The sequence below is a fragment of the Engystomops pustulosus genome, chromosome 2 (genome assembly GCF_040894005.1).
Source record: "Engystomops pustulosus chromosome 2, aEngPut4.maternal, whole genome shotgun sequence".
Taxonomy (NCBI): Eukaryota; Metazoa; Chordata; class Amphibia; order Anura; family Leptodactylidae; genus Engystomops; species Engystomops pustulosus.
In genome coordinates, this window is record NC_092412.1 from 43,082,134 (window position 1) to 43,107,409 (window position 25,276).

The 25,276-nt window shown below is 42.2% G+C and overlaps 1 protein-coding gene across 2 annotated transcripts in view; it reads left to right on the forward strand.

Moving 5' to 3' along the window:
- RXFP2 (relaxin family peptide receptor 2) overlaps nucleotides 1-25,276 on the forward strand; it is a 252,882-nt gene that overhangs the window by 205,674 nt on the left and 21,932 nt on the right. For both annotated transcript variants that reach the window (XM_072134377.1, XM_072134378.1), the window contains 6 exons: nucleotides 11,134-11,205; nucleotides 12,455-12,526; nucleotides 14,913-14,984; nucleotides 17,521-17,592; nucleotides 19,897-19,968; nucleotides 22,942-23,010. In XM_072134377.1, coding sequence (XP_071990478.1) covers nucleotides 11,134-11,205; nucleotides 12,455-12,526; nucleotides 14,913-14,984; nucleotides 17,521-17,592; nucleotides 19,897-19,968; nucleotides 22,942-23,010 — 429 coding nt within the window. The remainder of the gene's footprint in view (nucleotides 1-11,133; nucleotides 11,206-12,454; nucleotides 12,527-14,912; nucleotides 14,985-17,520; nucleotides 17,593-19,896; nucleotides 19,969-22,941; nucleotides 23,011-25,276) is intronic.

The window sequence follows — 25,276 nt, forward strand, 5'->3', positions numbered from 1 at the left end:
CAGACCAGACAATAAATAATAATACAGACCCCCAGACCAGACAATAAATAATAATACAGACCCCAGACCAGACAATAAATATTAATACAGACCCCAGACCAGGCAATATTTAATAACACAGATTCCAGACCAGACAATAAATAATAATACAGACCCCAGACCAGACAATAAATAATAATACAGACCCCCAGACCAGACAATAAATAATAATACAGACCCCAGACCAGACAATAAATATTAATACAGTCCCCAGACCAGGCAATAATTAATAACACAGATTCCAGACCAGACATTTAAGATTTTGCAGGAACCACAAACTGTACTGAGACTGCCACCTAAAGATTTTGAAGGAACTGCAAACTATACTGAGACTGCCCCTTTATGATTTTGCAGGAACCAAACACTATACCGAGACTGCCCCTTAAAGATTTTGAAAGGAACTGCAAGCTATACTGAGACTGCCCCTTTAAGATTTTGCTAAATGATGCTGGAACTGCAAACTATACTGAGATTGTGTTTTTAAGATATTCCTGGAAGATGTAGGAAATGCTTATATTACTAGGTTCAACCCTGCACTATAGTAACTCATCAGTAGCTTAATTCAGGTCTTTACAGTGCCCTAAAAGGGGCAATTATTTCAGATTCCCCCCCATTCCCTAATAATACAGTATCCTCACCCTACATCAGTACCCTGAAGAGGGCATTCATTGTTTTTTGAGAAGTCTCTCCCTATCTAACTTAACCTATGAAGAGCAGAAACTCTTTCTCCTGCCTGTAATAGTGTCTGGACATGTGGCCCTGCTCTTATACAACAGAGTCACATGTTTCCCCAGCCAATCACAGCCATCCCCACAAGGGACAGGCCTGTGGTTGCTAGGGTTCTGCAAGCTGATTGATTGGATACTCAGCAGTCAATCAACCAGCTTGGCACTTTTTCCCCTAACATGAACCCAAAACACAAACTACCACACCTATTCAGCTTCAGTGGTCACGGTCATCCGCTATGGACTCGAATTTTGTAGTTCTCTGTAAACAGAGATAAGCTTGACAGGTGGCACCGTGGGAGAGTATAAGATATTTATTGTTTTTTAAGCCCCTCCAAAGATATATCATTTTTTTTATCCCTGGACAACCCCTTTAAGTCCCAGAAGTTCTCTTGTAGAAGGAACAATTCTATACATAACTATACATAATAGTAGTGCATTGCAGGTATCTGTCTCCGATGAGTCTTTAACTGCAGTGAATGGCGGATCACATTTCATCAGACAAGCTGCAGACTTTTTAGGAGAAAAGCAATGATCACATAAATTACACAATGTTCTGTTGAATAGACCTAGCAGCATACGCTAACGTGATATCATAGATCATTAGTATGCAGGAAGCCTAATTGTCATAAAACTCAATTTCAATGTGGCGTGTAATATAAAGTATAAGAAAAATGGAAGTGTCGCTTGCAGAAGAGCAAATGAAGCTTCCCTCCAGCCTTAAGTGCTCCAACGTTCCCAAAGTTACCTAAAGAGTTGCAGAGATGTCATTTATCATTGTCATCTCCTAATATTATAAAAGTTACAAAGTTACCATTCAAAAAGTTTCCCGGCGTATTAACCCTTTTTTGCTACAGTTCTTTTTCATTTTTAGGTTTCCATTCTTTTTTTTTATTTCAACAAACCAAATGTTGTAACTTTTATTTTCGTCCTTTGATGGATTGTCGTACGGTTTATTCTTTGCAGACAACTTTGTAATGTCACCATTTAAAGATGTACAAAGTATTGGGAAGGTGAAAGAAATTTAGAATGGAGTAAAATTGGAAAAAAAAAAATTAAGTTGGGACAATTTTAAAGGGGTTGTGTCATAAACTATATTCATCCGGTATCCATATACACATATATATATATACGGCGGGCCCATGTCGGCGCACGAGAGAGGAGCAGCCCCCGCCCCTCTCCATAGAGATACATGGCGCAAGGCGCCATACTACGGGGAGAGATAGGACTTGTTTTTTTACTTCAAATCAATACATGACAGAGCCATTTCCAGAAGGTGGCGGAAACCGCTCCTCACTGGCCACTCCTAGGGGACTAGGGACACAGCTCTGCATACAGAAAGGCAAACTTTCATCTACTATTTTACTATAACACCTCTGTGGCAATGTGTACACTATTCTCTATAGGGACATGGGAGAGCCAGAAAAAGGGGCTCCTGATGAGAGTTTCCCTTTAAGACTTCATATAAGATGTCTCTATTTAGGTCCAAGACAGTAAACTATTATATAGACCCTAGCCCCCCCCCCTAATCTATCAGTCTCTAGACCGGACCACTGAAAACAAACACAGATCCCAAGTCACTAGATCCCTAAATCCTTCCAGAGCAAACCTCAAACACTTACATAGCAATTTACACTATTTTACTCATCTCCGGCTCCAGCACAAATCTGTGAGTATTGTAGATTGTTTCACGATACAGAGATCTCTATAACTATAACTATAAATCCAAAATGAATATCAAATATTTTAAAACTTTGGGTAGTAAACTCATTGGTTGTACATTTCCTGACATCTATGTGCTTAAAGGGTTTGGCCACTCTTTTACATAAGTTTCTCAGATGCCTCTTATGACTTGTAGATAATTCCTGAATGTTCATCAAGGGATTCTGCAGTGCTGCTTACTTTTGTACTGTGTGCAGACCCTCCATGCTTCTTTCTGTACATCTCTGAGCTATGCAGAATAGGAGGAGCTCTAGCAGAAGAGTTATGACTCTTCTGGCTCTCTCCCCCTCCCCTATTCCCATCTTTGTCAATGGTGAGAGAGATTGTGTGGGTGACGCCATAAGACTAGAGCAGTAAGAGAGATGGCAGCTTTTTGTATGTGCAAAGGATAGCAGGATAGAAAAGGGAAAGGCTGCAGCGTTCAAAGGAGTGATAGACACAGGGACATATACATGCAGAGACATGTCTAATGGAAGAGATTTATTTAAAGGCAGCCAACCCCTTTGAGGGTGTGAACATAAAATAAAATAGAAGAATAAAATAAAGAAAATCATGGACACTTACTCATAGATCCAGGCACTGTGGCTGTGGTAATCTTCTATATTCATTCTCCACAGCATCCTTCTGTCAGTAGGTGGGGGGAAAGACAACCAGACAGTGAGCCCTGAGGCTGAACCCCCTCCCACTGTCCCTACCTGCTTGCCTCAAGACAGCTCTAGCAACTGCGGACAACCTCGGTGGCGGTCCCTATACTATGTAAGTGACACACGTAACTGGACAAGACAGACAACACAATAAGGGGTAGTCGACAAGCCAGATTCAAAAACCAGAAGAATCGCAGTACAAATTCAGTAGGCAAAAAACGGTAGTCAAAGTCAGGCAAAGGTTCGGCAACGATAACAGAAGGTACAAAGAGGTCACAGGGAAATATGGGGAGCTGGGATATCCAGGTAAGAACTAGACAATAGCCAGCACGCAATTGAGCCACTGGCAGCCTTATAAGTAAAGCTGGAGAGACAGACAAGAAGCTGATAGGACTAGTGCTGATTGGAGCTGAAATCAGCTGCATCAGTCCAGCAAAGACCAGGTAACTCATTAACTGCTGGACCATAGTCATCGGGTGTGTCCAGACTCCAGAGGCACAATTCACACTGAACGGTTCTGACAGTACCCCCCCTCTTATGAGGGGCCTCAGGACCCTTAATCATTGGACCAGGCTTAGAAGGATTATGTAAATGGTATCGCCGGACCAGACGGGGCGCATGCATGTCTTTAGCAGAGATCCACGTGCGCTCCTCCGGTCCGAAACCCTTCCAGTGGACCAGATACTGTAAGGAGTCCTGTACCCAGCGGGAAATCAAAATTTTCTCCACCTCATACTCCAATTCCCCCTGGACGATGAGTGGAACCGGAGGAGGTGAAGGCAACACCGATGGCACATATCTTTTAAGAAGAGACTTATGAAACACAGGATGGATACGAAGAGCATTGGGTAGTTTCAACCTAAAGGTTACCGAATTAATGATTTCCACAATGGTATAAGGTCCAATATATTTGGGTGCCAGTTTCCCTGACTGCACCCTAAGTTTCAGATTTTTAGCTGAAAGCCAGACCTTCTCACCTAGTACATATTGCTGACCAGATATACGTCTTTTATTAGCATGTCTTTGATAAGCCTCTTGGGCTTTTACCAAGTTCTGATGAGCTTGGGCCCAAACTGTGCACAGTTTAGAGAAAATGGCCTCGGCTGAGGGATTAATAGATTCTGCAGAATGAACAGACGAGTACCTGGGGTTAAAACCATAATTACAGAAGAAAGGTGACATCTTAATAGAACGTTGTTCATGATTGTTTATAGCAAACTCTGCTAGAGAAATGAAGTCTTTCCACTTATTCTGAGTATCAGCCACAAAACATCTTAGAAATTGCTCTAACGATTGATTGGTCCTCTCTGTCTGTCCATTGGTCTGAGGATGGAATGCAGACGAGAAGGACAGAGAGATACCTAATTTGCCACAGAACTCCCTCCAAAACCTAGCCACAAACTGGACACCCCTGTCGGAAACAACATTCTCAGGCACCCCATGAAGACGTAGAATATGATTAATAAAAAGTGTGGCGAGTGTGCGAGCGTTAGGCAGTTTGCGTAGTGGGATGAGATGACACATCTTAGAAAATCTATCCACCACTACCCAAATGACTGTCTTACCCTTAGATAGTGGCAAGTCGGTAATAAAATCCATAGAAAGATGCGTCCAAGGTCTCGTAGGAACCGGTAGAGGATGTAACAGACCCTCGGGTGGTCTACGAGGGACCTTGGACCTAGCACAAACCTCACAAGCTTCGACAAAAGCCTTGACATCTCGAGCCCAAGATGGCCACCAGTAATGGCGTGAGAGCAGATACTTGGTACCTGCCACACCTGGATGACCAGACAAAACTGAACTATGAATCTCTTCAAGAACTCGGAGTCGAAGGTTAGGCGGTACATACAACAAAGAGTCTGGAGTGTTATGAGGTGCTTGACCCTGAGATTCTGCAATCAGGGTCACCAAGTCAGGTTGCAAAATAGACACTACTACCCCGGGTCTTAAAACAGTATCAGATTGAGTCCTGGGGGAACTTTCTATATCAAAGCTACGAGACAAGGCGTCAGCCTTGATATTACGGGGACCAGGTCGGTAAGTGACTTCAAAATCGAATCTGGTAAAAAACAAAGCCCATCGGGCTTGACGTGGCGAGAGACGTTTAGCATTGTCTAGGTAAACCAGATTCTTATGATCAGTGAGTACCACCACCTTATGTTTGGCACCTTCAAGGAAATGCCTCCATTCATCAAATGCCAACTTGATGGCCAATAGTTCTCTATTACCGATATCATAGTTACATTCAGCTTGAGAGAACTTCTTTGAGAAGAACGCAATAGGTCGCAGGTTAGTAAGAGTGTCCGATCCTTGGGACAACACCGCTCCTACCCCTACCTCTGATGCGTCCACCTCCACAATAAATGGACGTTCAAAATTAGGTTGAGTCAATACTGGGGCCTCTGAAAAACACTTACGGAGCTTGTCAAAAGCTCGGATAGCCTCATGAGACCAGTTGACAAGATCTGCCCCCTTCCTGGTGAGATCAGTAAGTGGTTTGGCTATAACAGAAAACCCCTTAATAAATTTCCTATAATAATTAGCGAACCCCAGAAATCTTTGTAAGGCCTTCAAATTATTGGGACGTTCCCACTTTTCGATGGCCACCACCTTAAGGGGATCCATACGGAAGGAATTAGGGGTGATGTAGTAACCTAAAAAAGAGACCTCCTGGATACCAAACTGACATTTAGACAACTTAGCAAACAGACTGTTTTGTCTAAGCAGTTCCATCACTATACGAACATGTTTTATGTGTGAAGCCCAGTCGGGAGAAAAAATCAAAATGTCATCTAAGTAGACCACAAGAAAACGACCTAGATGCTGACGAAATATATCATTCACAAAATGTTGAAAGACCGCCGGGGCATTACATAGACCGAAAGGCATCACTAGATATTCAAAATGACCCTCTGGTGTATTGAAAGCGGTCTTCCATTCATCACCCTCTCTGATTCTAATCAAATTGTAAGCCCCTCGCAAGTCTATCTTGGAAAACCATTTGGCCCCCACAATTTGGTTAAATAAGTCAGGAATCAGGGGTAGAGGGTGTTGATTCTTAACAGTGATTCTGTTAAGTTGTCGATAATCTATACAGGGTCGTAATCCCCCATCCTTCTTTCCCACAAAAAAGAACCCTGCTCCCAATGGGGATGAAGATGGGCGAATGTGACCCTTCTGGAGACTTTCCTTAATATACTCCCGCATAGCCTCCCTTTCCGGACAAGACAAGTTAAAAATACGACCTCGAGGAAACTTGGCGCCGGGAATTAATTCAATGGCACAGTCGTATGATCTGTGTGGCGGCAATCCGTCCACAGTTTTTTCATCAAATACATCCGCATAATCGGACAAAAAACTCGGAATATCCTCTTCCATGGAAGAGCACTCAGCAAAAGAAACCACCTCACAATGGGAGTCACATTCAGTACCCCATTTCACCAGTTCCCGGTTTGCCCAATTAAAAACAGGATTGTGCTTCTCCAACCAAGGCAAACCTAAGATCACATCAGACGACAGGTTATGCAGACACAAAAACTTCATACGTTCCACATGAACTGCCCCCACCTTAACCTCAAGGCAGGGAGTGATGTAACGTATATCCCCCTGAGCGAAGGGGGCTGAGTCTGCTCCTGTGACATTAACAGGAGATTGGAGCAGAAGGGGACACACCTCTAGACCGGAAAAGAACATAGGGTTAACAAAATTAGCAGAAGACCCCGAGTCAATCTGAGCATAACCAGAGATGTTTCTCCCTCCCAAAGACAATGAAATAGGCAATAATAACTTATTCTTATTGGTGAAGGTTACCTGTTCGCCTGAGTGACCCCCTCGATAGTCACTCAGGCGTAGAAGTTTTCCGGCGGTGGTCCAGGAAGGGATGGACATTGCCGGACTCGATGTCCTGCTTTCCCACAGTAGAAACATAAGTTGTTCAACACACGATATGCACGTCTGGTCTTGGCATCAGTAGAATCCACTTGCATAGGTTCCTCTGATGGGGGTATAGCAGGAGGGGAAGGACTAGGGTTGGTAACACGAATAGGTGAAGGTCTAAAAGCGTCTGATGTACCTCTCTCCTTTAGCCTGTCTCTCAAGCGTCTGTCAACTCGGATAGCTAATGTCATGCTATCCTCAAGTGAACTAGGAGTGGGATAAGCTACCAACAGATCCTTCAACCGATCATTCAGTCCGACACGAAACTGAAATCGGAGTGCCGAGTCATTCCAAGTGGAGGGACCACTCCACTGCCTAAACTCCGAGCAATATTCCTCCACAGGACGCCTACCCTGCCTCAGACCTGTCAAGTGACGTTCAGCATTAGCTGCACTATCCGGGTCTTCATACAGTAGCCCTAGGGCCTGAAAAAACCCATCCACCGTCTGCAACTCAGGAGAACTAGGAGGTAACGAGAAAGCCCATTCCTGTGGTGACCCCTGGAGTAGAGACATAACTATGCCCACCTTCTGGACCTCATCCCCAGAAGAGCGGGGGCGCAATCTAAAAAACAATTTACACCCCTCCCGAAAGGCACAGAATCTCTTTCTATCCCCACTGAACTTATCTGGGAGTTGTACAGGTGGCTCAGGTGGTGCTGGGGAAGCCATGGTAAACTGACGTGGGGCCGTCTCCTGCTCATGAAGCCGAACAGCTAGTTCCTGCACCATGGTGTTGATTTGCTGCATCTGTTCCACAATATTTGTCAACGTAGTTCTGCTGTCCATGACAGCGACAGTATATTTTTGGGCTGGCTATTCTGTAAGTAGGTGGGGGGAAAGACAACCAGACAGTGAGCCCTGAGGCTGAACCCCCTCCCACTGTCCCTACCTGCTTGCCTCAAGACAGCTCTAGCAACTGCGGACAACCTCGGTGGCGGTCCCTATACTATGTAAGTGACACACGTAACTGGACAAGACAGACAACACAATAAGGGGTAGTCGACAAGCCAGAATCAAAAACCAGAAGAATCGCAGTACAAATTCAGTAGGCAAAAAACGGTAGTCAAAGTCAGGCAAAGGTTCGGCAACGATAACAGAAGGTACAAAGAGGTCACAGGGAAATATGGGGAGCTGGGATATCCAGGTAAGAACTAGACAATAGCCAGCACGCAATTGAGCCACTGGCAGCCTTATAAGTAAAGCTGGAGAGACAGACAAGAAGCTGATAGGACTAGTGCTGATTGGAGCTGAAATCAGCTGCATCAGTCCAGCAAAGACCAGGTAACTCATTAACTGCTGGACCATAGTCATCGGGTGTGTCCAGACTCCAGAGGCACAATTCACACTGAACGGTTCTGACACCTTCCTTCTAAAATCAACTTTTAAAATTATGCCAAGGAGTCTGACTGATTCTAGGGTGCATTACCAAAGTCTTTCATGAATCACAGGCTTTTACAATGAGAAGAACATGTCTCACCCAACTCCCTGCTCTCTCTCTCCTCCCTTTGCCTGTGTAATCAGCCGCAGGAAGTGCAGGGAGAGGGTAGACATGCTCATTGTACCAGCCTGTGAAGTGTAACAACCATCAGAGCTATTCAGGCTGATTAACATAATTATAAAAGTTGATTTCAGAAGGAAGGAGGCCATGAGTAATCTGGTTTACCATGCTTGATTTTGATAGGATATTTAATTAAGAAAATATTCATAGTAATTAGATTTTATCCTCACATTTGTTTGAGACTGAGCAAACAAAACATAACTTATTCACCTCTATTTATTGTATGTGTCTTGGGGATAATATCTCATGTTCTAGGAGAATTGGGAGCACAGCCCTACTTCATTAGTCTTTAAATGTCAATTTACATTTTCAATTATTCTATGGTGACCGGTCCTCGCTGATTTTTTGTGAATAGCATCCGTAGAGCTATTTAAGAAGTGCATGTTGCATAAATATTTTCTGTGTTCCTGCTGGTTGATTATCTTCTGATTCTTGTGATCTTAGCTTGTTTATTGTTCCTAACCTGACGTTTTCCCAAGGACAACCCATGCTAATACTAAATACAAATCTATGCTGAACAATTTGACTTATAGCCTACCCATGCACTACGTTTGAACTCCATCTGCCTTGAGCTTGGCTTGTTCCTGACTACTCTGTCTGGCCCCTCTAAATGCATATATTAGGGAAGATTTATCAGCATACTGACCTACAAGCCCTAAAATTGCAGTCCCTGGTAAACTGCCACCTCCACTCCAAGTGGTATATAGGGCAGTGAAGGGGGATGGAACCTCCTAATTCTGTATATGCAGTGCGCTGGAGGGGTGAGGTTTGCTCTTATGATAAATAATAAATGTCTCCAATTGGCTTTATATATATGTCTTTAGGAATTTTACAACAGATGGAAAAGGGCACATTAAAGAGATATTCCAGGTATCAGCATAATTCATATGTAAATGGATCCTTAAAATATGAGCTAATGTGTAATTAGTAGAGATGAGCGAGTATACTTGTCCGAGCTTGATGCTCGTTCAAGTATTAGCATATTCGAATTGGCTCGTTGCTCGGACGAGTATTTCGCCAGCTCGATAACGAGCTTTCACTTAAGGAAACACAGTGAAGAACACAGTGAAAACAGTGAACACAGTAAACACAGGATCATTTAAGTGAAAAAACAGTGAAGAACACATTGCAGATGTTTCCGTACATCTGCTAACTTATCCGAAGACACGAGTGCAGAACGGTGTTCTTCACAGTAGTATGTGAAGAACAATATGTGTGAAGAACACATTGCAGATGTAGGGAAACATGTGCAATGTGTTCTTCACACATATTGTCCTTCACATACTATTGTGAAGAACACCATTCTGCACTCGTGTCTTCGGACACATTGCAGATGTTTAACACGGGTCATTCTCCTTTTTGAAGTTCCACGAATATTACATTAAATTTTAAAAAAAACGAAGAAACAGGACTGACTTCCTTATCTCTCAATAAAAATGCTTGAAAAATGCTTGAGTCTCCCATTGACTTCAATGGGGTTCGTTATTCGAAACCAGCAGTCGAGCATCGGGAAAAGTTTGACTTGAGTAACGAGCACTCGAGCATTTTAGTGCTCGCTCATCTCTAGTAATTAGTTCTTATTTAAAATTTTGCTCCCATTAGCAGAAAATGCTGCTGACACACACTGTAATGAAGAATTAAAATGCTACTGGCCCTTTAATCAGTCCATTGATTTCCTTGGCGCGGAGCAGACACAGGACAGATGGCCACTGGACATGGAAGATGGTACTCAATCCAATTTTGAAAATAAATGCTTTTATTCTTGTACCAATCCACTTTACTACATATACATGACATTTCGGTCAAAAAGACCTTTCTCAGATGCGGATTGTACTGTATAGCGATCCTAAGCCTGGAAGATAGAAGCTGTATCCGCCGCTTCAGACCTTGGCTGTGTGTCAGCCTTGTTCTGGTCTCACACTATATAGTAAGAATAACAGAAGAGGCTTTAGAGCCCTAGGCAGGCACAAACAGCCCCCCCCCCCAACAAAATTCAATTGACAATTTAACTATACCCAGCCCCCAGGAATATTGCATAAATAATAGTTACAACCAGTCATATCACATTTATATGAGACCTCTGGCACATGAACATTTCTTGTATTTGCATGGGCTCATGCACACTGCCCTGGTATCTACGGACCAGTGTATAAGCTTTCGGCCTGAGCCGCAAAACTCAGAGCAGGTCATATTTCTACTCAATTTGTTTGCATAAGGCTCTAATTGCTGTGTTCTGTTTTATAGCTCAAGTTTTGGGCAGTTACTTTCAGTTATTGCTCACATACAACATCTATGAGCGTTGAATTTCTATACGACGCGAAGATATACAAATACTATTATTGTAAGATTACATAGTAAGATTCATTACATAATTACATTTGCAAATAGGACATTATTATCATCTTTGTTGACACAAAATTAAAAAAAAATCTTGATATTATATTTTGAAATTATGTAACCTCTACATTAATCAGTATTTTCTTCTGTTTCCCTATATATATCTGTAGGATACTAGATGAGAATCCGATAGTACAGATTACACCGGAGTTGTTCACTGGGCTGCAGTCATTGTTCTTCTTGTAAGTATTTTGTCTGTTATTACTGGTGAGAATAATATGGCGAGAGTTCTGCTACTACATGGAGGTTATAGTAAAATCAGAGGACCAGCAACATTTTGGGGGATGTCTGGGCTAAATCATAGCATAGGGTCATTAATAGGTGATCATCCATCCTCCCTCCAACGAACACATCACAGATGGAGCCGGGAGCACACAGTTCTCTCCGTAGTGCAAGTCCCATTCTCATTAAAGTGAATGGATTGGTTGTAAATTCTCCTTCCCTCTGCGTTTGTACAGTATTTAGAAGATGTCATCGGTTTACACTTTCATTTGTCATAATAAAAACTACCGTAATAGATGGAAAACATAGCTAAATTGCTCCTGAATGTGTCAAGCGGAACCCAAACCACAAAGTTTGGGTTCGTTACAAACTTTGCAGGTTCGGGTCCAACGATTGCTAGCAAAGATTGCAGGCATTTTTAAATGATACAGAAATTATATCGCTGCGGTTGTGTGGTCGGACACTAAGATGCAGCCAGTCTAGGGGACCGCCATTTTGGGGAGGCACATCGCTCCAGATGATCCTCCCCAAAATGGCAGGGAACTTAGCCGAATCCAAATTTTAATGAATTTTAATGGATCCACTGTTTAGATGCATTCCCAGAAACACATGTGTTTTCATATGTTACCATGCTTTTGGCTGGTTGGAAAGAGTTTTTGTTATTGCTGAAAGTGGAAGCAGCTGTGTTAACATCGGGACACCGGCAATGAAGAAAAAAATGCTTTCAAATCAGCCAAACGACTACAACATGTAAAAAAACGCACGTGTTTCTGAGAGGCATTTAAAAATGCATTAAAAAACGCCTTCTGTCAATGCACCCTTAATATTTATAAATGAATAAATTTATATAGAAATTGACAATTTGGCGTGAACAGTAGGTGTGTATTCCTACCCAGTCTAGTACTGGCAGAACTGTATCAGACTGTAAAGGGACATGTTTAGTATTGTAACACCCAGTTGTCAGTTTTTACTTTGGAGAAGAGCTGATTTGCATTCTTTCCCACTGGACCATTCCCTACATCATCAGTGTCTCTTCAATGATAACCAATACCTCCAGAGGGAAATGTGAATATAAGATCTAGAGTAAATTCTCCGTCCCTTGTGTTCAGATCAGATAGAATCCCGTAACATATTGTTCTGTTAACAAATTGTATCAATTTTACAGAATATTCTTGGATTAAGTGCACATGGTTTGCTTCATTTTTGTAGGTCAATGATAAATAACTCACTGGAAGAGCTTCCCCAAAGGTTGTGTGGCCAGATGCCATTCATCAACTGGATGTAAGTCATAAAACTATATAGTCACTCCATGCAGTAATAGTACGTCATGGGCCTGATAACACCAGGGCTGAACTGTCATCGGAAAACACAGATCTTCAGTGGTCGCCTACTGGTGACAACCCGGTGTAAAACCCGCAGTTGGAGCGATTGTTAATCCATAAAATACTGCGGTCAACGCGACCACAGCGTTTAAATGACTATAGGGAGATTTTCTGCTCAATGGGTGCTCAATGTTTTCTGGGGGCTCCGATAAGTGCTTTGACAACCCTGAGGTCAGATCAAAAACCCATAGTAAATGTAGGTTTCCATAGTAAATGTGACAGGACCTTACAGGTAGCAAGACAGCATAGGCTGACAGTGATAATACCCTGCAATGTTATCAGTATTGGCAGGGTATTATAATAAACAAGCAATGAAACGATTGCTTGTTCATTTCCAAGAGTGAGAGAAGTAAAAAAAGTTTTTCAAAAAGTTTTTAAATTAAAATAAACTAATATAAAATCACCATTCATACCCCACATATAAAGTATCGCCATGCCCATAATGACCTGTACAATAAAGCAAACTCATTATTAAACCCGCATGATGAATGATGTAAAATAAATGTAAAAAAAAAAAAATTATGATTTTTTTCCTATCTTCTCCCACATAAAATATAATAAGAATACAAAAAAAAACAAGCTCTCTACCAGTTCTATGCCACTTGGAAAATGGTGGTGCAAAAATTATAGATTTTTTTTCCCAACCTTAGGTTTTATTCTGCAAAATTAAAACACAAGCAAAAAAATAAATTTTCAGCAATATAATAAAATGGTATTACTGCAAAATGCATCTCATCCCGCCAAAAACCAGCCCTCACATGGCTATAATAACAGAAGAACAAATATTTTATAGCTCACAAAAGTGTGCCCATGAACCAATTAAAAACCTCTAAATACTATTGGGCAAATCTGGCCCGCTGCAGGGCCCTCCTTACATTCTACGCCTTGGTGTGTGCCGATAAAACAAGTGACGTCCACATGTCGGGTGTGTCTGTACTTGGGATAAATTGCATAAAAAATTTTAGATGGGTTTTCTTTTTTTTTTTTCTTTTGTGATTTTAAATTTTAGTGCTTAATTAACAAATTACTGACAAAATTGGACCAATCTAAATTTCACCTCCGTTTTGTTTTAATTAATTTGAAGATCTCAAAGAGTTAAAAAACTTCGTAAAAGCTTTTTCTGATAGTTTGAGGGGTGCAGGTTTGAAAATGAAGGGATATGTACAGGGTTTCTAATATTATATATTTCAAATCTCATTAAAAACAATAATGATTCCCAAAAAAATCAATTCTGAAATCTCCTTGAAAATACGGAAAACTGACGTCTGATTTGTAAGTCGCTTGACATAAAAATAATGGGGCTTATTTACTAAGGGTCCCGCGGCCACATTTCCGTCGGGTTTTCCATTGTTTTTGGGGACCGCGCCGCTGGGACAGGGATTTAGAAGGGGATTGTGTTTCATGCGATCGGATTTTGGTGCATCGGTGCTGGCTTTCATGCGACATCAATCAGGGGGCGGGCTGTTGGACAATCCGACTGATTCGGACATAGCATGGGATTTAACTTTAAAATTGTGTTGCAAGCCAAACACTTACATACACCGGGAAGAAAATGGTGAACTCCGGCGGACCTGAGCGGGGGAAGCGACACATGCAGGATATCGGGTGCATGATATAAGTAAATCGCGGCAGAGTTCATTCTCGTCGGACACTCCGGATCGGGGAACGCACAGGACCAGTTATTTAAAGGTGCCCCAATATGTCCAGACATTTTACAAAATTATGAAAACATAAAAGGAGACATATGAGAATTGTTTTTTAGTAACTAATTTGGGTGGTAAAATTATCGGAAAATGAGAATTTAGCATTTTGAAAATGCCGTATTTTTTTTAAAAAATCACCATTTTTAAAAAATATTTAGAAATAAACGCAAAACTTATTAGCTAAAATTTACCACTAATGTGAAGTACAAGATGGGATGAACAAACTTTCTCAAAATCACTTTTATAAGTTAAAGCGTTTATTGGTAAATTTATAACCATATAATATTTATAACCATATAATATTTATAACCACACAAGGGCACACATTTCAGATTGCAAGAAATGAGACTGAGCCTTAAACAATAAACTGGCTGCATTTAGAAGGGGTTAATGGCATTGGATGTTTGGAATCATTATCCAGCCGCAGAATTCATGTTACTCTTCTTACTTTGCGGAATTTCTTTCCACACATACCTAAATCGTTACTTTTAATATGCATGGTGATAAATATTACACAGACAGCTTGTATAAAGCTGTTTTTCGCAGTGTTTTAATTGAGCTTTTTGTGTTGTTCATATGTAGTGATTTTGAAGGGAACAGCATCGGGTCGTTGAGTAATTCAAGTTTTATCACATGTGATGAGCTCACCGTCCTGTAAGTGATCATATTTAATATGAAGTTTTGTTGTTGAATTCATTAAAGGGGTTTTCCCACGAAACAACAAGAAGGGCCTAACTTGCTGATTGGTGGGGTCTCAGTGATGGGACTCCCACAGATCCGGAGAACGTGGGATTCCGATGTACCCCAGTTGGACCACTAATCGCTCAGCCCATTGTCCGACTTCCCCGTTCATCTCTATAAACTGATGGAAATTGCTGAGCATTCCGGTTTGGAACCTTCGGTATTTCGGAACCCTTACTCGTGATCTGTGGGGGTCCAATTCCTGAGACCCCCACCAATCAGCAAGTTGGGTCCTTTCCTTTTGGATATTGCCTAACTTGTTTCGTGGGTAGTGAAAATCGAATCATTTTTGTGTAGTAATGACTGTATTAGGATACAATTTCCAATGTCTGGATAGGAATTCTGTGTAAAGGTTTTGTAATTATATACCAATCCACACAAGAAAGGAAGGGCAACAGGTCTAAGAATATAATTTCATTTACATTAAGGCTGTTTTTGTAAACTCAACCAAAATCTACACATCACTTGTCAAGCCTAGTAATTGAGCGAATTCTGTGATATGTTCCAGAAATTATACTCTTAACTTTATCTACCATCATGTTGTCAGCAATGTGAGTCATTCTACGAATTGAATTAGAACATCAGAAAATATTCATTGATTTTCCTATGTTTTCATATTTTTTTGGGATGTCATCCTAGATGTTTGACGTTTTCTCTGTGAAATCTAGTATCACCTGAATAATAAATTAGATTATCTAACTCTGTTCAGCTACATAGCGGGTAATCTGACCCTCGCGGCCAACTATTAAGATTATAACTCAGATCATTTATTTTTTTAGTATTTCAGGTATGAGATCATGATATCAAATCTTGAAAACGGAATCAAAACCAGGCAGTCACTTGGACATATCAGAGTATAACATAGGTGTGATAGGCCTTTCCCCAATGTTGTCATGTAATATGGAGGGATTGGGTTTCATTAGTTCAGCATTCAATCTTATCTGATAAATAGTTCTCACAACTTTAGGAGTTATATATTTGTATATGTCTAAGTTTCCATTTCCCTGTGTGTGAGAAAAGCCCTAAAGGGGTTGTCCGAGTTTAAAAAAAAAATAAAATATATGTGGCTGGGAGCAGGCTGCCTAAAATAATAAAGATGTACTTACCTCCGGTGCCCTCCGGTATCCATGGCCGCCGGAGCAGCGCTGGACTCAGCTTCCGGGTCCGGCCTTGTCGGGTCCGGCCGGAAGCTGAATGCAGCGCTGCTCCGGCGGCCATGTTTGTTTACATGGCGCCCGGACCGGAGCGACAGCAGCGCTGGATACGGGAGGGCACCGGGAGGTAAGTACAGCTTTATTGTTTTAGTCAGCCCCCTCCCGGCCACATATAGTTTTTTTTTAAAAACTCGGACAACCCCTTTAAAGGGGTTTTCTGTTCTACAGAATAGAGGATAACTTGATGATCGGTGGCTTTTCAAGCCGTGGTACCCCCACGGATCAAGAGGGTCCATTGTACCCCCAATGAAAACAGCTGGTTGTGCATGTGCCTGCTGCTCTGTTCATTACTATGGCGCTGGCGGAGATAGTGGAGTATATTTCTCTGCTACTTGCGTTAGTGTCATAGACAGTGATTGGAGCATCAGCACGCATGTCCTACCTGCTAATCCATTTATTTGGGGTACAACAGCGATGTTCTCTTTATCTTTGTGGACATAAATGTATAAATGCATATTTCAGTATAGAAAAAGGCCCGGAGCACGCCAGCAGGAGTCCCCCATCAGCCCTAAGGGAACGAGCATACGTTTGGGGACAGTCTACCACCCCTAAATGTGGTAGATGTCTTTTAAGACACTGGTACAAATGATCACCTTATGGGGGGACAGTGTGGCAGCTGCAGGGGGGGATGGATGAGGGACCCCTAAAAAGGAGCTCACTAAGGCTCTGTCACCCTTACTTAAACTTGGAGCCAGCCCTGCTTGGGGACACCACTTCTGGCACCCATTAGTAAGTTATCCCCTATCTTGTAGATTTGGATCAACTTGTTGCTACCTGAATACCCCTTTAAGCCATTCTGAGAATAACAGTTGGGCTCCATGCACACTTCTGCAAATGGTGGCTTAGAGCCACCGGTAGTGGAAAAAATGTCAGCTAGCACAGGCAGCCGGGCAGCTGCACCACAAAAGATAGGACCAGTCCGATTTGTGGCAAGGCCGCTAAGCTCGCTATGGAGAACAGAGGGGATTGCAGCGCACATCATCCCCCCTTCTCCAGCCATCTTGCAGGCTCAAGGCAGAAGTCCACTCATGGATTAGTAAATTCCACAGGCAGCTCACTCAAAAGTACCAAAAATACCACAACTAAATATTGACAGGGTTAATAGTTGATTTTCTTCTCAGCTATTAAATTACACCTCAAATCCAGTAATTCAATGGTATATTGGGGAAGTAAAACTAAATTCTAAATATTATGTGTTATGAAGCCAATGTCAACTTTACTTTTTTTCTTGACAGGTTTCTACGTGGAAACCGAATCAAATTAGTTAAAGAAAACATCTTTTCATCTTTGAGAAGTTTAGCCGAAATGTAAGAAATCCTTCGAACAAATGAGCTCACCGCTTATTGTAAAATGCACATTTTATGATGATAAAAAGTCATAGATAAAAACAAATAAGAAAAGATGTGGTTTTAGATTTTATTTTCTTGTAAAAATGTTTGTCACGACTGTACTGTACACACCGAAATCTGACAGATAAAATGTTATAGTCTCTCTGGAACCTGTCGTGCTTAGCATAAGCCGTTGTCATTAAGATGATATTTGGTTGCCCTACTGCTGATCACGCCTAATATGTCGGGGAAACCTACAGCAAATTTTCCTATAACACTCCTGTAATATTACAAAGGTTTGTTCATGTATGTAAGCATGTTCCATGAATGTAAGACTTGCTGATGTGAAGTTTGAGAATCCTTAAAGGGAACGTGTCACCATGTATGCTTCTCCAAGTCCAACAACAGTACCTTGACCAGCAGCTTGGAAGTCCTCAGGAGGGCAATGATGTTTCATACCTTCAAAAACAACTTTTATTCTTGCGCAAGATGCAGTCATGGAGGTGGGTAGCTCAACCATGCAGTCAAGCAATCCCGCCTCCTGCCACACGTGTCCACTTCCCACCCTTGCCACATCCAGCCCCCACCACCACTTTCATGCCATGTCACTCTCTGGCTTCCCGGAGTTCTCGCACAGTGCTCCTTAGATCTGGTCTACGGCCTTGCACATATCTAGCCAGATCACTGGTGCTCTACGCATGCTCCACACAAGCTGGTGTGGAGCATTTCCAGAGCCATAGCGTGACGACGGATGGTGGAGGGGGGTGGGCAGTGTGGGGTTGCTTGACTGCATGGTCGAGCTACTCAACCTCCTTAACTGCATCTTGGGCAAGAATAAAAGTCATTTTTGGAGATATGAAGCAATGTTACCCACCTATAAAAACATGCTCTGAGGACTTCCAATCTGCTGGACAAGATATTGTATATGGATTTGGAGGGGTACACGTGGTGAGAGGTTCCCCTTAATGTTGGTGTCTTCACTAGCATTCATGCACTGGCAGAATTACCACCATAGCAGGAGCTATGGGGAACAAAGACATAGGGACCACTAGACAGATCACTGTTCACTGGATGTAAATACAGTTGACTGCAATGGTGAAGCAAGGCTGTCAAACAGTTGCCCCATCCCCCACCCTACTCCTTTATTTAACCTCAGTTACTGTGTTTGGCAGTGCGTACACAACCTGTGTGATCCACACTCCTCCCCACTCCAGACTGTCCTGTGTACCCTCTCCTCTATCTAAACATGGCTACTGTACAGCCTGTAAGATAGAAGTTCTGAATTGCTCCCCTCCTCCTCTACTTTTCAATCTGCTGTGTAATAATTCCTTTATTTATATAGTGCACACAGATTATGCAGCGCTACACATAGCTTGCCAAATCGGTCCCTGTCCCTGGCACACAATCTAATCAACCTACCAGTATGTTTTGGATCGTGGGAGGAAACCGGAGGACTCGGAGGAAATCCATGCAAATACAGATAGATGTTGACCTTGGGTCTTGAACCTCGGTCCCCAGCGCAGAAAGGCACTAAATGCAATACTTTTTATGGATTAGTGGCCATGCCCATTATTTTATAGGATCGTGAGACGGATCCATTAAGCAGTAGAGTAAATTCTATACTCAGTAGAGTACATTAACTATATTTTTGAGGATTCATGAAGAATGGCTGCCAGACTTTTGTCTGTAGGCAGCCTTTGAGTGAATTCAGTGTGGGAAACATGCTCCGTGCCCTGGTGGGATTATCCAGACTGAACTTCGAACCCCTGGACTGAAATCAGTATTTCAATTAATCCCTCCAGTGCAAGGAGCCAGTTTCTCGGTTTGAAGCTCATGGGCAACCGGCCTTAGGGCACATGTTCAGTTTTTCAGATGCAGTTTTTGATGCCCAAACCAGTAGTGGAGTAGAAGTAGGAGGAGGAGCAGCGCATCTCAATTATTTGTCTCACCCATTATGATCCACACCTGATTTTGGCTTCAAAAACTGCATCTGGAAAACTGAATGTGTGCCATCACCCTTAGTCTTTCAAACATTTGGCTCCTGCGAGAGAATGGGTGAGCCTAAACTACTATTAGGAGTGTGCTATTGTATTGCAAAAACTATCAGCAACATAGAGGTACAGAGGTTTTACAGAACTTACAAAAATAAAACAATAAGAACCTTTTTTTCTAAAGAAATAAAATTATAATAATAAAGCAGACCCTAATGCTTCTTATATACATCATTTGCATATTGTTTAAGAAGTTGTTTGACTCATTTATATTCTGTTTATTTAATCCTAGAGATTTGTCAAATAATCTCATCACAGAAGTGCCGCTCTCCAGTTTTAAAGAGCTTAAACATTTACAGAAACTGTGAGTACAAGTGATTTACTTGGATTTTAGATCCCTTTATTTATCCCATCATTATGTCTGTAGCTTATCTAGTCTTCGGAGCTACTTTATTGCATAATTATTGAAATGATTAGTTATGATATTCTCTTAGATAAGTGTCAATTCATGAGTATTTTTAAAGACTGTTGCACATACTGTATATACTCGAGTATAAGCCAAAATTTTCAGCACAAAAAATGTGCTGAAAACCCCTAACTCGGCTTATACTTGAGTCTATTAACCCCTTCCCGCCAATGCCCTTTTTCGCTTCTGCATTTTCATTTTTCACTCCCTACCTTCTGTCCATCGATGTTCCGGCTCTGTCGCTCTAGTCGTGACGTCAGCGGCTCGCGGACATCATAATGTGTGCGCCACCATCAGCACACTATGATGTCAGCAAGCCGCTGACATCACAGCTCGAGCGACGGCACCGCACAGAGACAGGAAGCATGGATGGACAGAAGATGACCTCCTTGGGGGGCGTTGGAAGGTGAGTACACTTTTTTTTCTTATAGGCTTGGTAGGGGCTGTATACTGGGGGCTGCAGGCTGTATACTAGGGACAGAGGGCTGCAGGCTGTATACTAGGGACAGGGGGCTGCTGGCTATATACTAGGGACAGGGGGCTGCTGGCTATATACTAGGGACAGGGGCTGCAGGCTGTATACTGGGGAGCAGGGGCTGCAGGCTGTATACATTTTGGGGACAGGGGCTGCAGGCTATATACATTTGGGGGACAGGGGCTGCAGGCTGTATACTGCGGGGCATGCACTGGCTGGCTGTATACTGGGGAGGCTGGGACCAATGCATTTCCCACCCTCGGCTTATACTCGAGTTATACCCGTTTTTGTGTTAAAATTAGGTACCTCGGCTTATACTCGAGTCAGCTTATACTCGAGTATATACAGTAGATGGTTTTTAAGGAAATGAGAACTAAAGCAACACACCCTATAATTCCCCTAATTTAAAAGTTTTTCTTATCTATGCTAGTAATTACACAACAGTAAATTCATTAGTAGTCTATCACAGTGATGGAGCGTACAAGATAGGTTCCGTAGGTTTGTTCTTAAGTTGAATTTGTATGTAAGTCAGAACTGTATGTTTTATAATTGTAAACCCAGCCAATTTTTTTTTTGGTTGCTGTGACAATTGGATTTTAAAAATGTTGGGTTGTCATAAGAACCAGGATTAAAAATAAAGCTTCATAACAGACACCTGTGATAACTGTTACAGCTGATCATTGTAGCCTAGGGCTAAATGACAGTAAATTGCCAAAATCCAGAGGTCCGTTGGTAACTAGGGGTCCATTTGTAAGTAGGGGTTGTCTGTAAGTCAGGTGTTCTTAAGTAGGGAACCACCTGTACTCAGTTTACTACACCAGAAACGTGAGGTTACATGAGTCTCCAACCAAAAGTATCCATCATGGTAGCTAAGAAATCTAGAAAATTCTCTTATTTAAAAAAAAACAAAAAAAAAAAACAATTGTCTGTTCTGATTCTAATGGCTAAGGACAATTTTTTTAATAAAATACTTTGGGCATTGTGTATGATAGAACATTAAAAATCTGTTCCAATTTAGTTTTTTTGAATGATTGTTCTCTTTTTGTGAAGAAATCTTGGGGGAGATTTATCACTACCTTTCCCCAAAACCTTACAACAAAAAACAAATCCAACTGTTTAGACTAAAATTAGATGTATTCGCCAACAGGGACTTTTTAAAAAGTCGCAAAAAAGTTACAAATGCTAGAGAGCACTGACCTGTTTAAATTAACCACCTTAAAAAAATAGCAGGTTGAAAGAAATTTTAAAAATTAGACAGCAATGTAAAAATGCAGTACATAAAATACATTTTGGATCTAAAATGCTTTACTGTATTTAGAAATATCAAAAGTTGTGCAAATCTTAATAAACGGACAAAACTGCTGTTTTTTTTTTGTTTGTTTTTGTTTTTCTTGAAAGGCATTTTTATTGTTAACAAAAACAAAAAACCTGCTGGTTAAAGAGAACCTACCACCACGAATCTACCTATAAAGGTAGATCGGGTGGTAGGTGGATGTAAGGGACATGAGGAGAGCTCTTTTTAGAGCTAATCCTCACGTCCCCGCTAACTTTTGGGAAACTTTATTAACCTAATATGTAAATTTAGTTATGCGGCTACTGGGGCGTGGAGTAGCCGGCACGAGGCTACACAGCGCGGCTACTCCACGCCCCAGTAGCCACATTACTCCTCCTACCCTGTTGTGTCCGGCGCACAGCTCCTCGTAGCTGCGCGCCCTCGTCCGATATGATGGCGTTCTGCGCATGCGCAGAACGCCGGCTGAGCAGTCCCAGCTCCGAGGCCGGAGCTACTGCGCATGCGCAGTAGCCGGCTTGGCAGACGAGGGCACGCAGCTATGAGGAGCTGCGCGCCGGACACAACAGGGTAGGAGGAGTAATGTGGCTACTGGGGCGTGGAGTAGCCGCGCTGTGTAGCCTCGTGCCGGCTACTCCACGCCCCAGTAGCCGCATAATTAAATTTACATATTAGGTTAATAAAGTTTCCCAAAAGTTAGCGGGGACGTGAGGATTAGCTCTAAAAAGAGCTCTCCTCACGTCCCTTACATCCACCTACCACCCGATCTACCTTTATAGGTAGATTCGTGGTGGTAGGTTCCCTTTAACTGTCTTTCAGTGCAATATGTAGACAATGCAACCAAAAGAATTATACAAAGAAAGGAGATTTATTGACAGCCGTCTGTGAGACTTTTTTGTGCAAAAATGTGCTACTTTTTTTTTAAAAAAAGGTGCATCCTCCACACCAGAGAGCCATGTTAGACTATCAGGCACAGATACAATTTCACACAAGGAGAATCCACCTAAAACAAATAAGAATAAGGAACTAGACAACTGTAAAGAAAAAAGATAAATCTCCCCCGCTGTTTTTATGGTCTAATTGTTTCTTTCTTCCCTTTCTTCAGTAATCTCAGCTGTAATCCACTATCGCTCCACACCGATCAGTTTGAAACATTACCACATCTCCAATCATTGTAAGTAAGCATCTCTGATCCTGTACAGTAGAATCTAACACATCATTGTAAGGTCCAGTTCACACCTGCGTTGGGACATCCATTATTATTATCTCATCACTAATATGTTATAACGGAAGTCTACTGGTCCCGTTAAAATGTCCATTGATCTCTATAGACTTTTGGGAGTGTCTGTTTGCCCTACTTCTTTTGGGCTTCTGTTACTTGTAAAAGTAAAAAGTGTCCCCTCTAACTTGCTGACACGCCTTTAAATTAAATTTAAAAAACTGGGAAAACTTATTGACTCGATTATAAGCTTAGGGTGGGAAATGCAGCAACTACTTTTTAATAAAATGTCCAGAAGCCCCCTTTCCAGAAATGTACACTTGCAGCACTGCCCCTTTAAATGGCTAGCACTGCCCCTTTAAAATAATAAACTTAGTGCTAACCCTCTTCTCCCCTGGTGCGTCTTCTCTGCTCTGCACTTACTGTGACACACTAGGGGTCATTTACTAAGGGCCCGATTCACGTTTTTCCGACGTGTTACCCGAATATTTCCGATTTATGGCAATTTTCCCTGTATTGCCCCGGGATTTTGACGTACGCGATCGGATTTTGGCGCATCGGCGCCAGCATGCACGTGACGGAAATCGTGGGGCGTGGCCGAGCAAAAACCTGACGGATTCGGAAAAACCGCCACATTCTTTTAAAAAAAGTGTTGCGGGACTCGTGCTTACCTTCACCAGGAATTGGCCGGTGAATTTCAGGGCATTCCGGCGGGCCTCAGGGAACTTCAGCGCAGCAGCGCCACCTGGTGGACGTCGGAGGAACTACCTTACTGAATCGCCGGAAGACCCGAATCCAGAGAACGCGCCGCTGGATCGCGAATGGACCGGGTAAGTAAATCTGCCCGACAAAGTGCAGTTCCAAAAAATTATGTCATTATGTCACGCTGCGTGAGTGCATGCGGGCAGAGAGCATGGACGTTGCCTCTGACCGCACTGCTTGGAAGTTGGAAGATGCTCGGAGAAGAAGTGGACACCGGGGGTGAGCGCCAGAGGTGAGTACTATTTTTTTTTATTGTATAACTGAGTGTAAGGCCGAATTCACACTAACCTGTGCCCGCCGTACTGTAGCACGATGGAGCCGGGGAGAGGAGGAGGGGGTGAGCGCTGCCCTATCTTTTCACTGCTACGGAATGGTACAGTGCAGCACGTGTGCCCTACTGCTTCATTGTCGACCTATGGGGGACGTATATACGTCACCGTACATCCCCCAACGGCCGTGTAGATAAAGCCTAAGTAAAATTGTGCTGAAAAACTCGGCTTATACTCGAGTACATACGGTAAAAGCTTATTTTCTCCTGTGCTAACCCCTGGTCACCGGGGATTGGAGAGGACACATCAATGGTTATCGTTACCGTTTCTTCATAACACTGCCCCTTTAATGCACTGCATTTGTGTTAAGAGAAGCGGAAGCAAAGCAATCCATGTACATCATTTCTTGCCTTGGTCGTGTGCCATTGTTTACCAGAAAAATATTAATAATATAGCTGAGAGCAGAGGTTCTGGGACAGCAAATCTATCAGAAAAGTATAAATCTATGGGAAAATTATATACCATAAATATACAATACTGTGTGACTTCAAGGCTGCGATCGTCATATATCAACTCTGCTTCAAGGAGACCTGCTGAAACCAGACCTCTACTCTACTGAGTCCACATTTTACTTGCAAAACAGAAACTATACAACAAAATGTAAAATATTGGCCGGAGTATCTCAGTTAGTAGGTGTTATTAGAAGGGATCTACATTGGGTCATTGAAGCTTTCCTAAGCTTTTAAAGGGGTTAAAAAGTATAGCAGGTATCTTCCAATAACAGCACCACTCCTGACCATGGGTAGTTCTTGGTATTACAGCTAAACTCCTTTCATTTCTATGTGTGGTTTTTTGAAGTAAGCAGCCATGTTAATCAACCTCTGGGCAAACCCTTTAACAGTCTTTGCAGAAATCCGTGTTCCTGTGTAGTATCACTGTTTCCAGTTATTTTCTAGGAGCTTTCATCTCTGTACAGTATCTGTAGTGTGTAGAGCTGGTATGAGGAGACTACTCAACCTCCCCTATGTATAGAGCCGCCATGTAATCTGACAGTTCAGTGAGGTTCTATGCAATCTGACAGCTCAGTAGGTTCACTGTAAACTGACAGCTCAGTGAGGTTCTATGTAATCTGACTCCTCGGTGAGGTTCTATATAAACTGACAGCTCAGTGAGGTTTTATGTAATCTGAC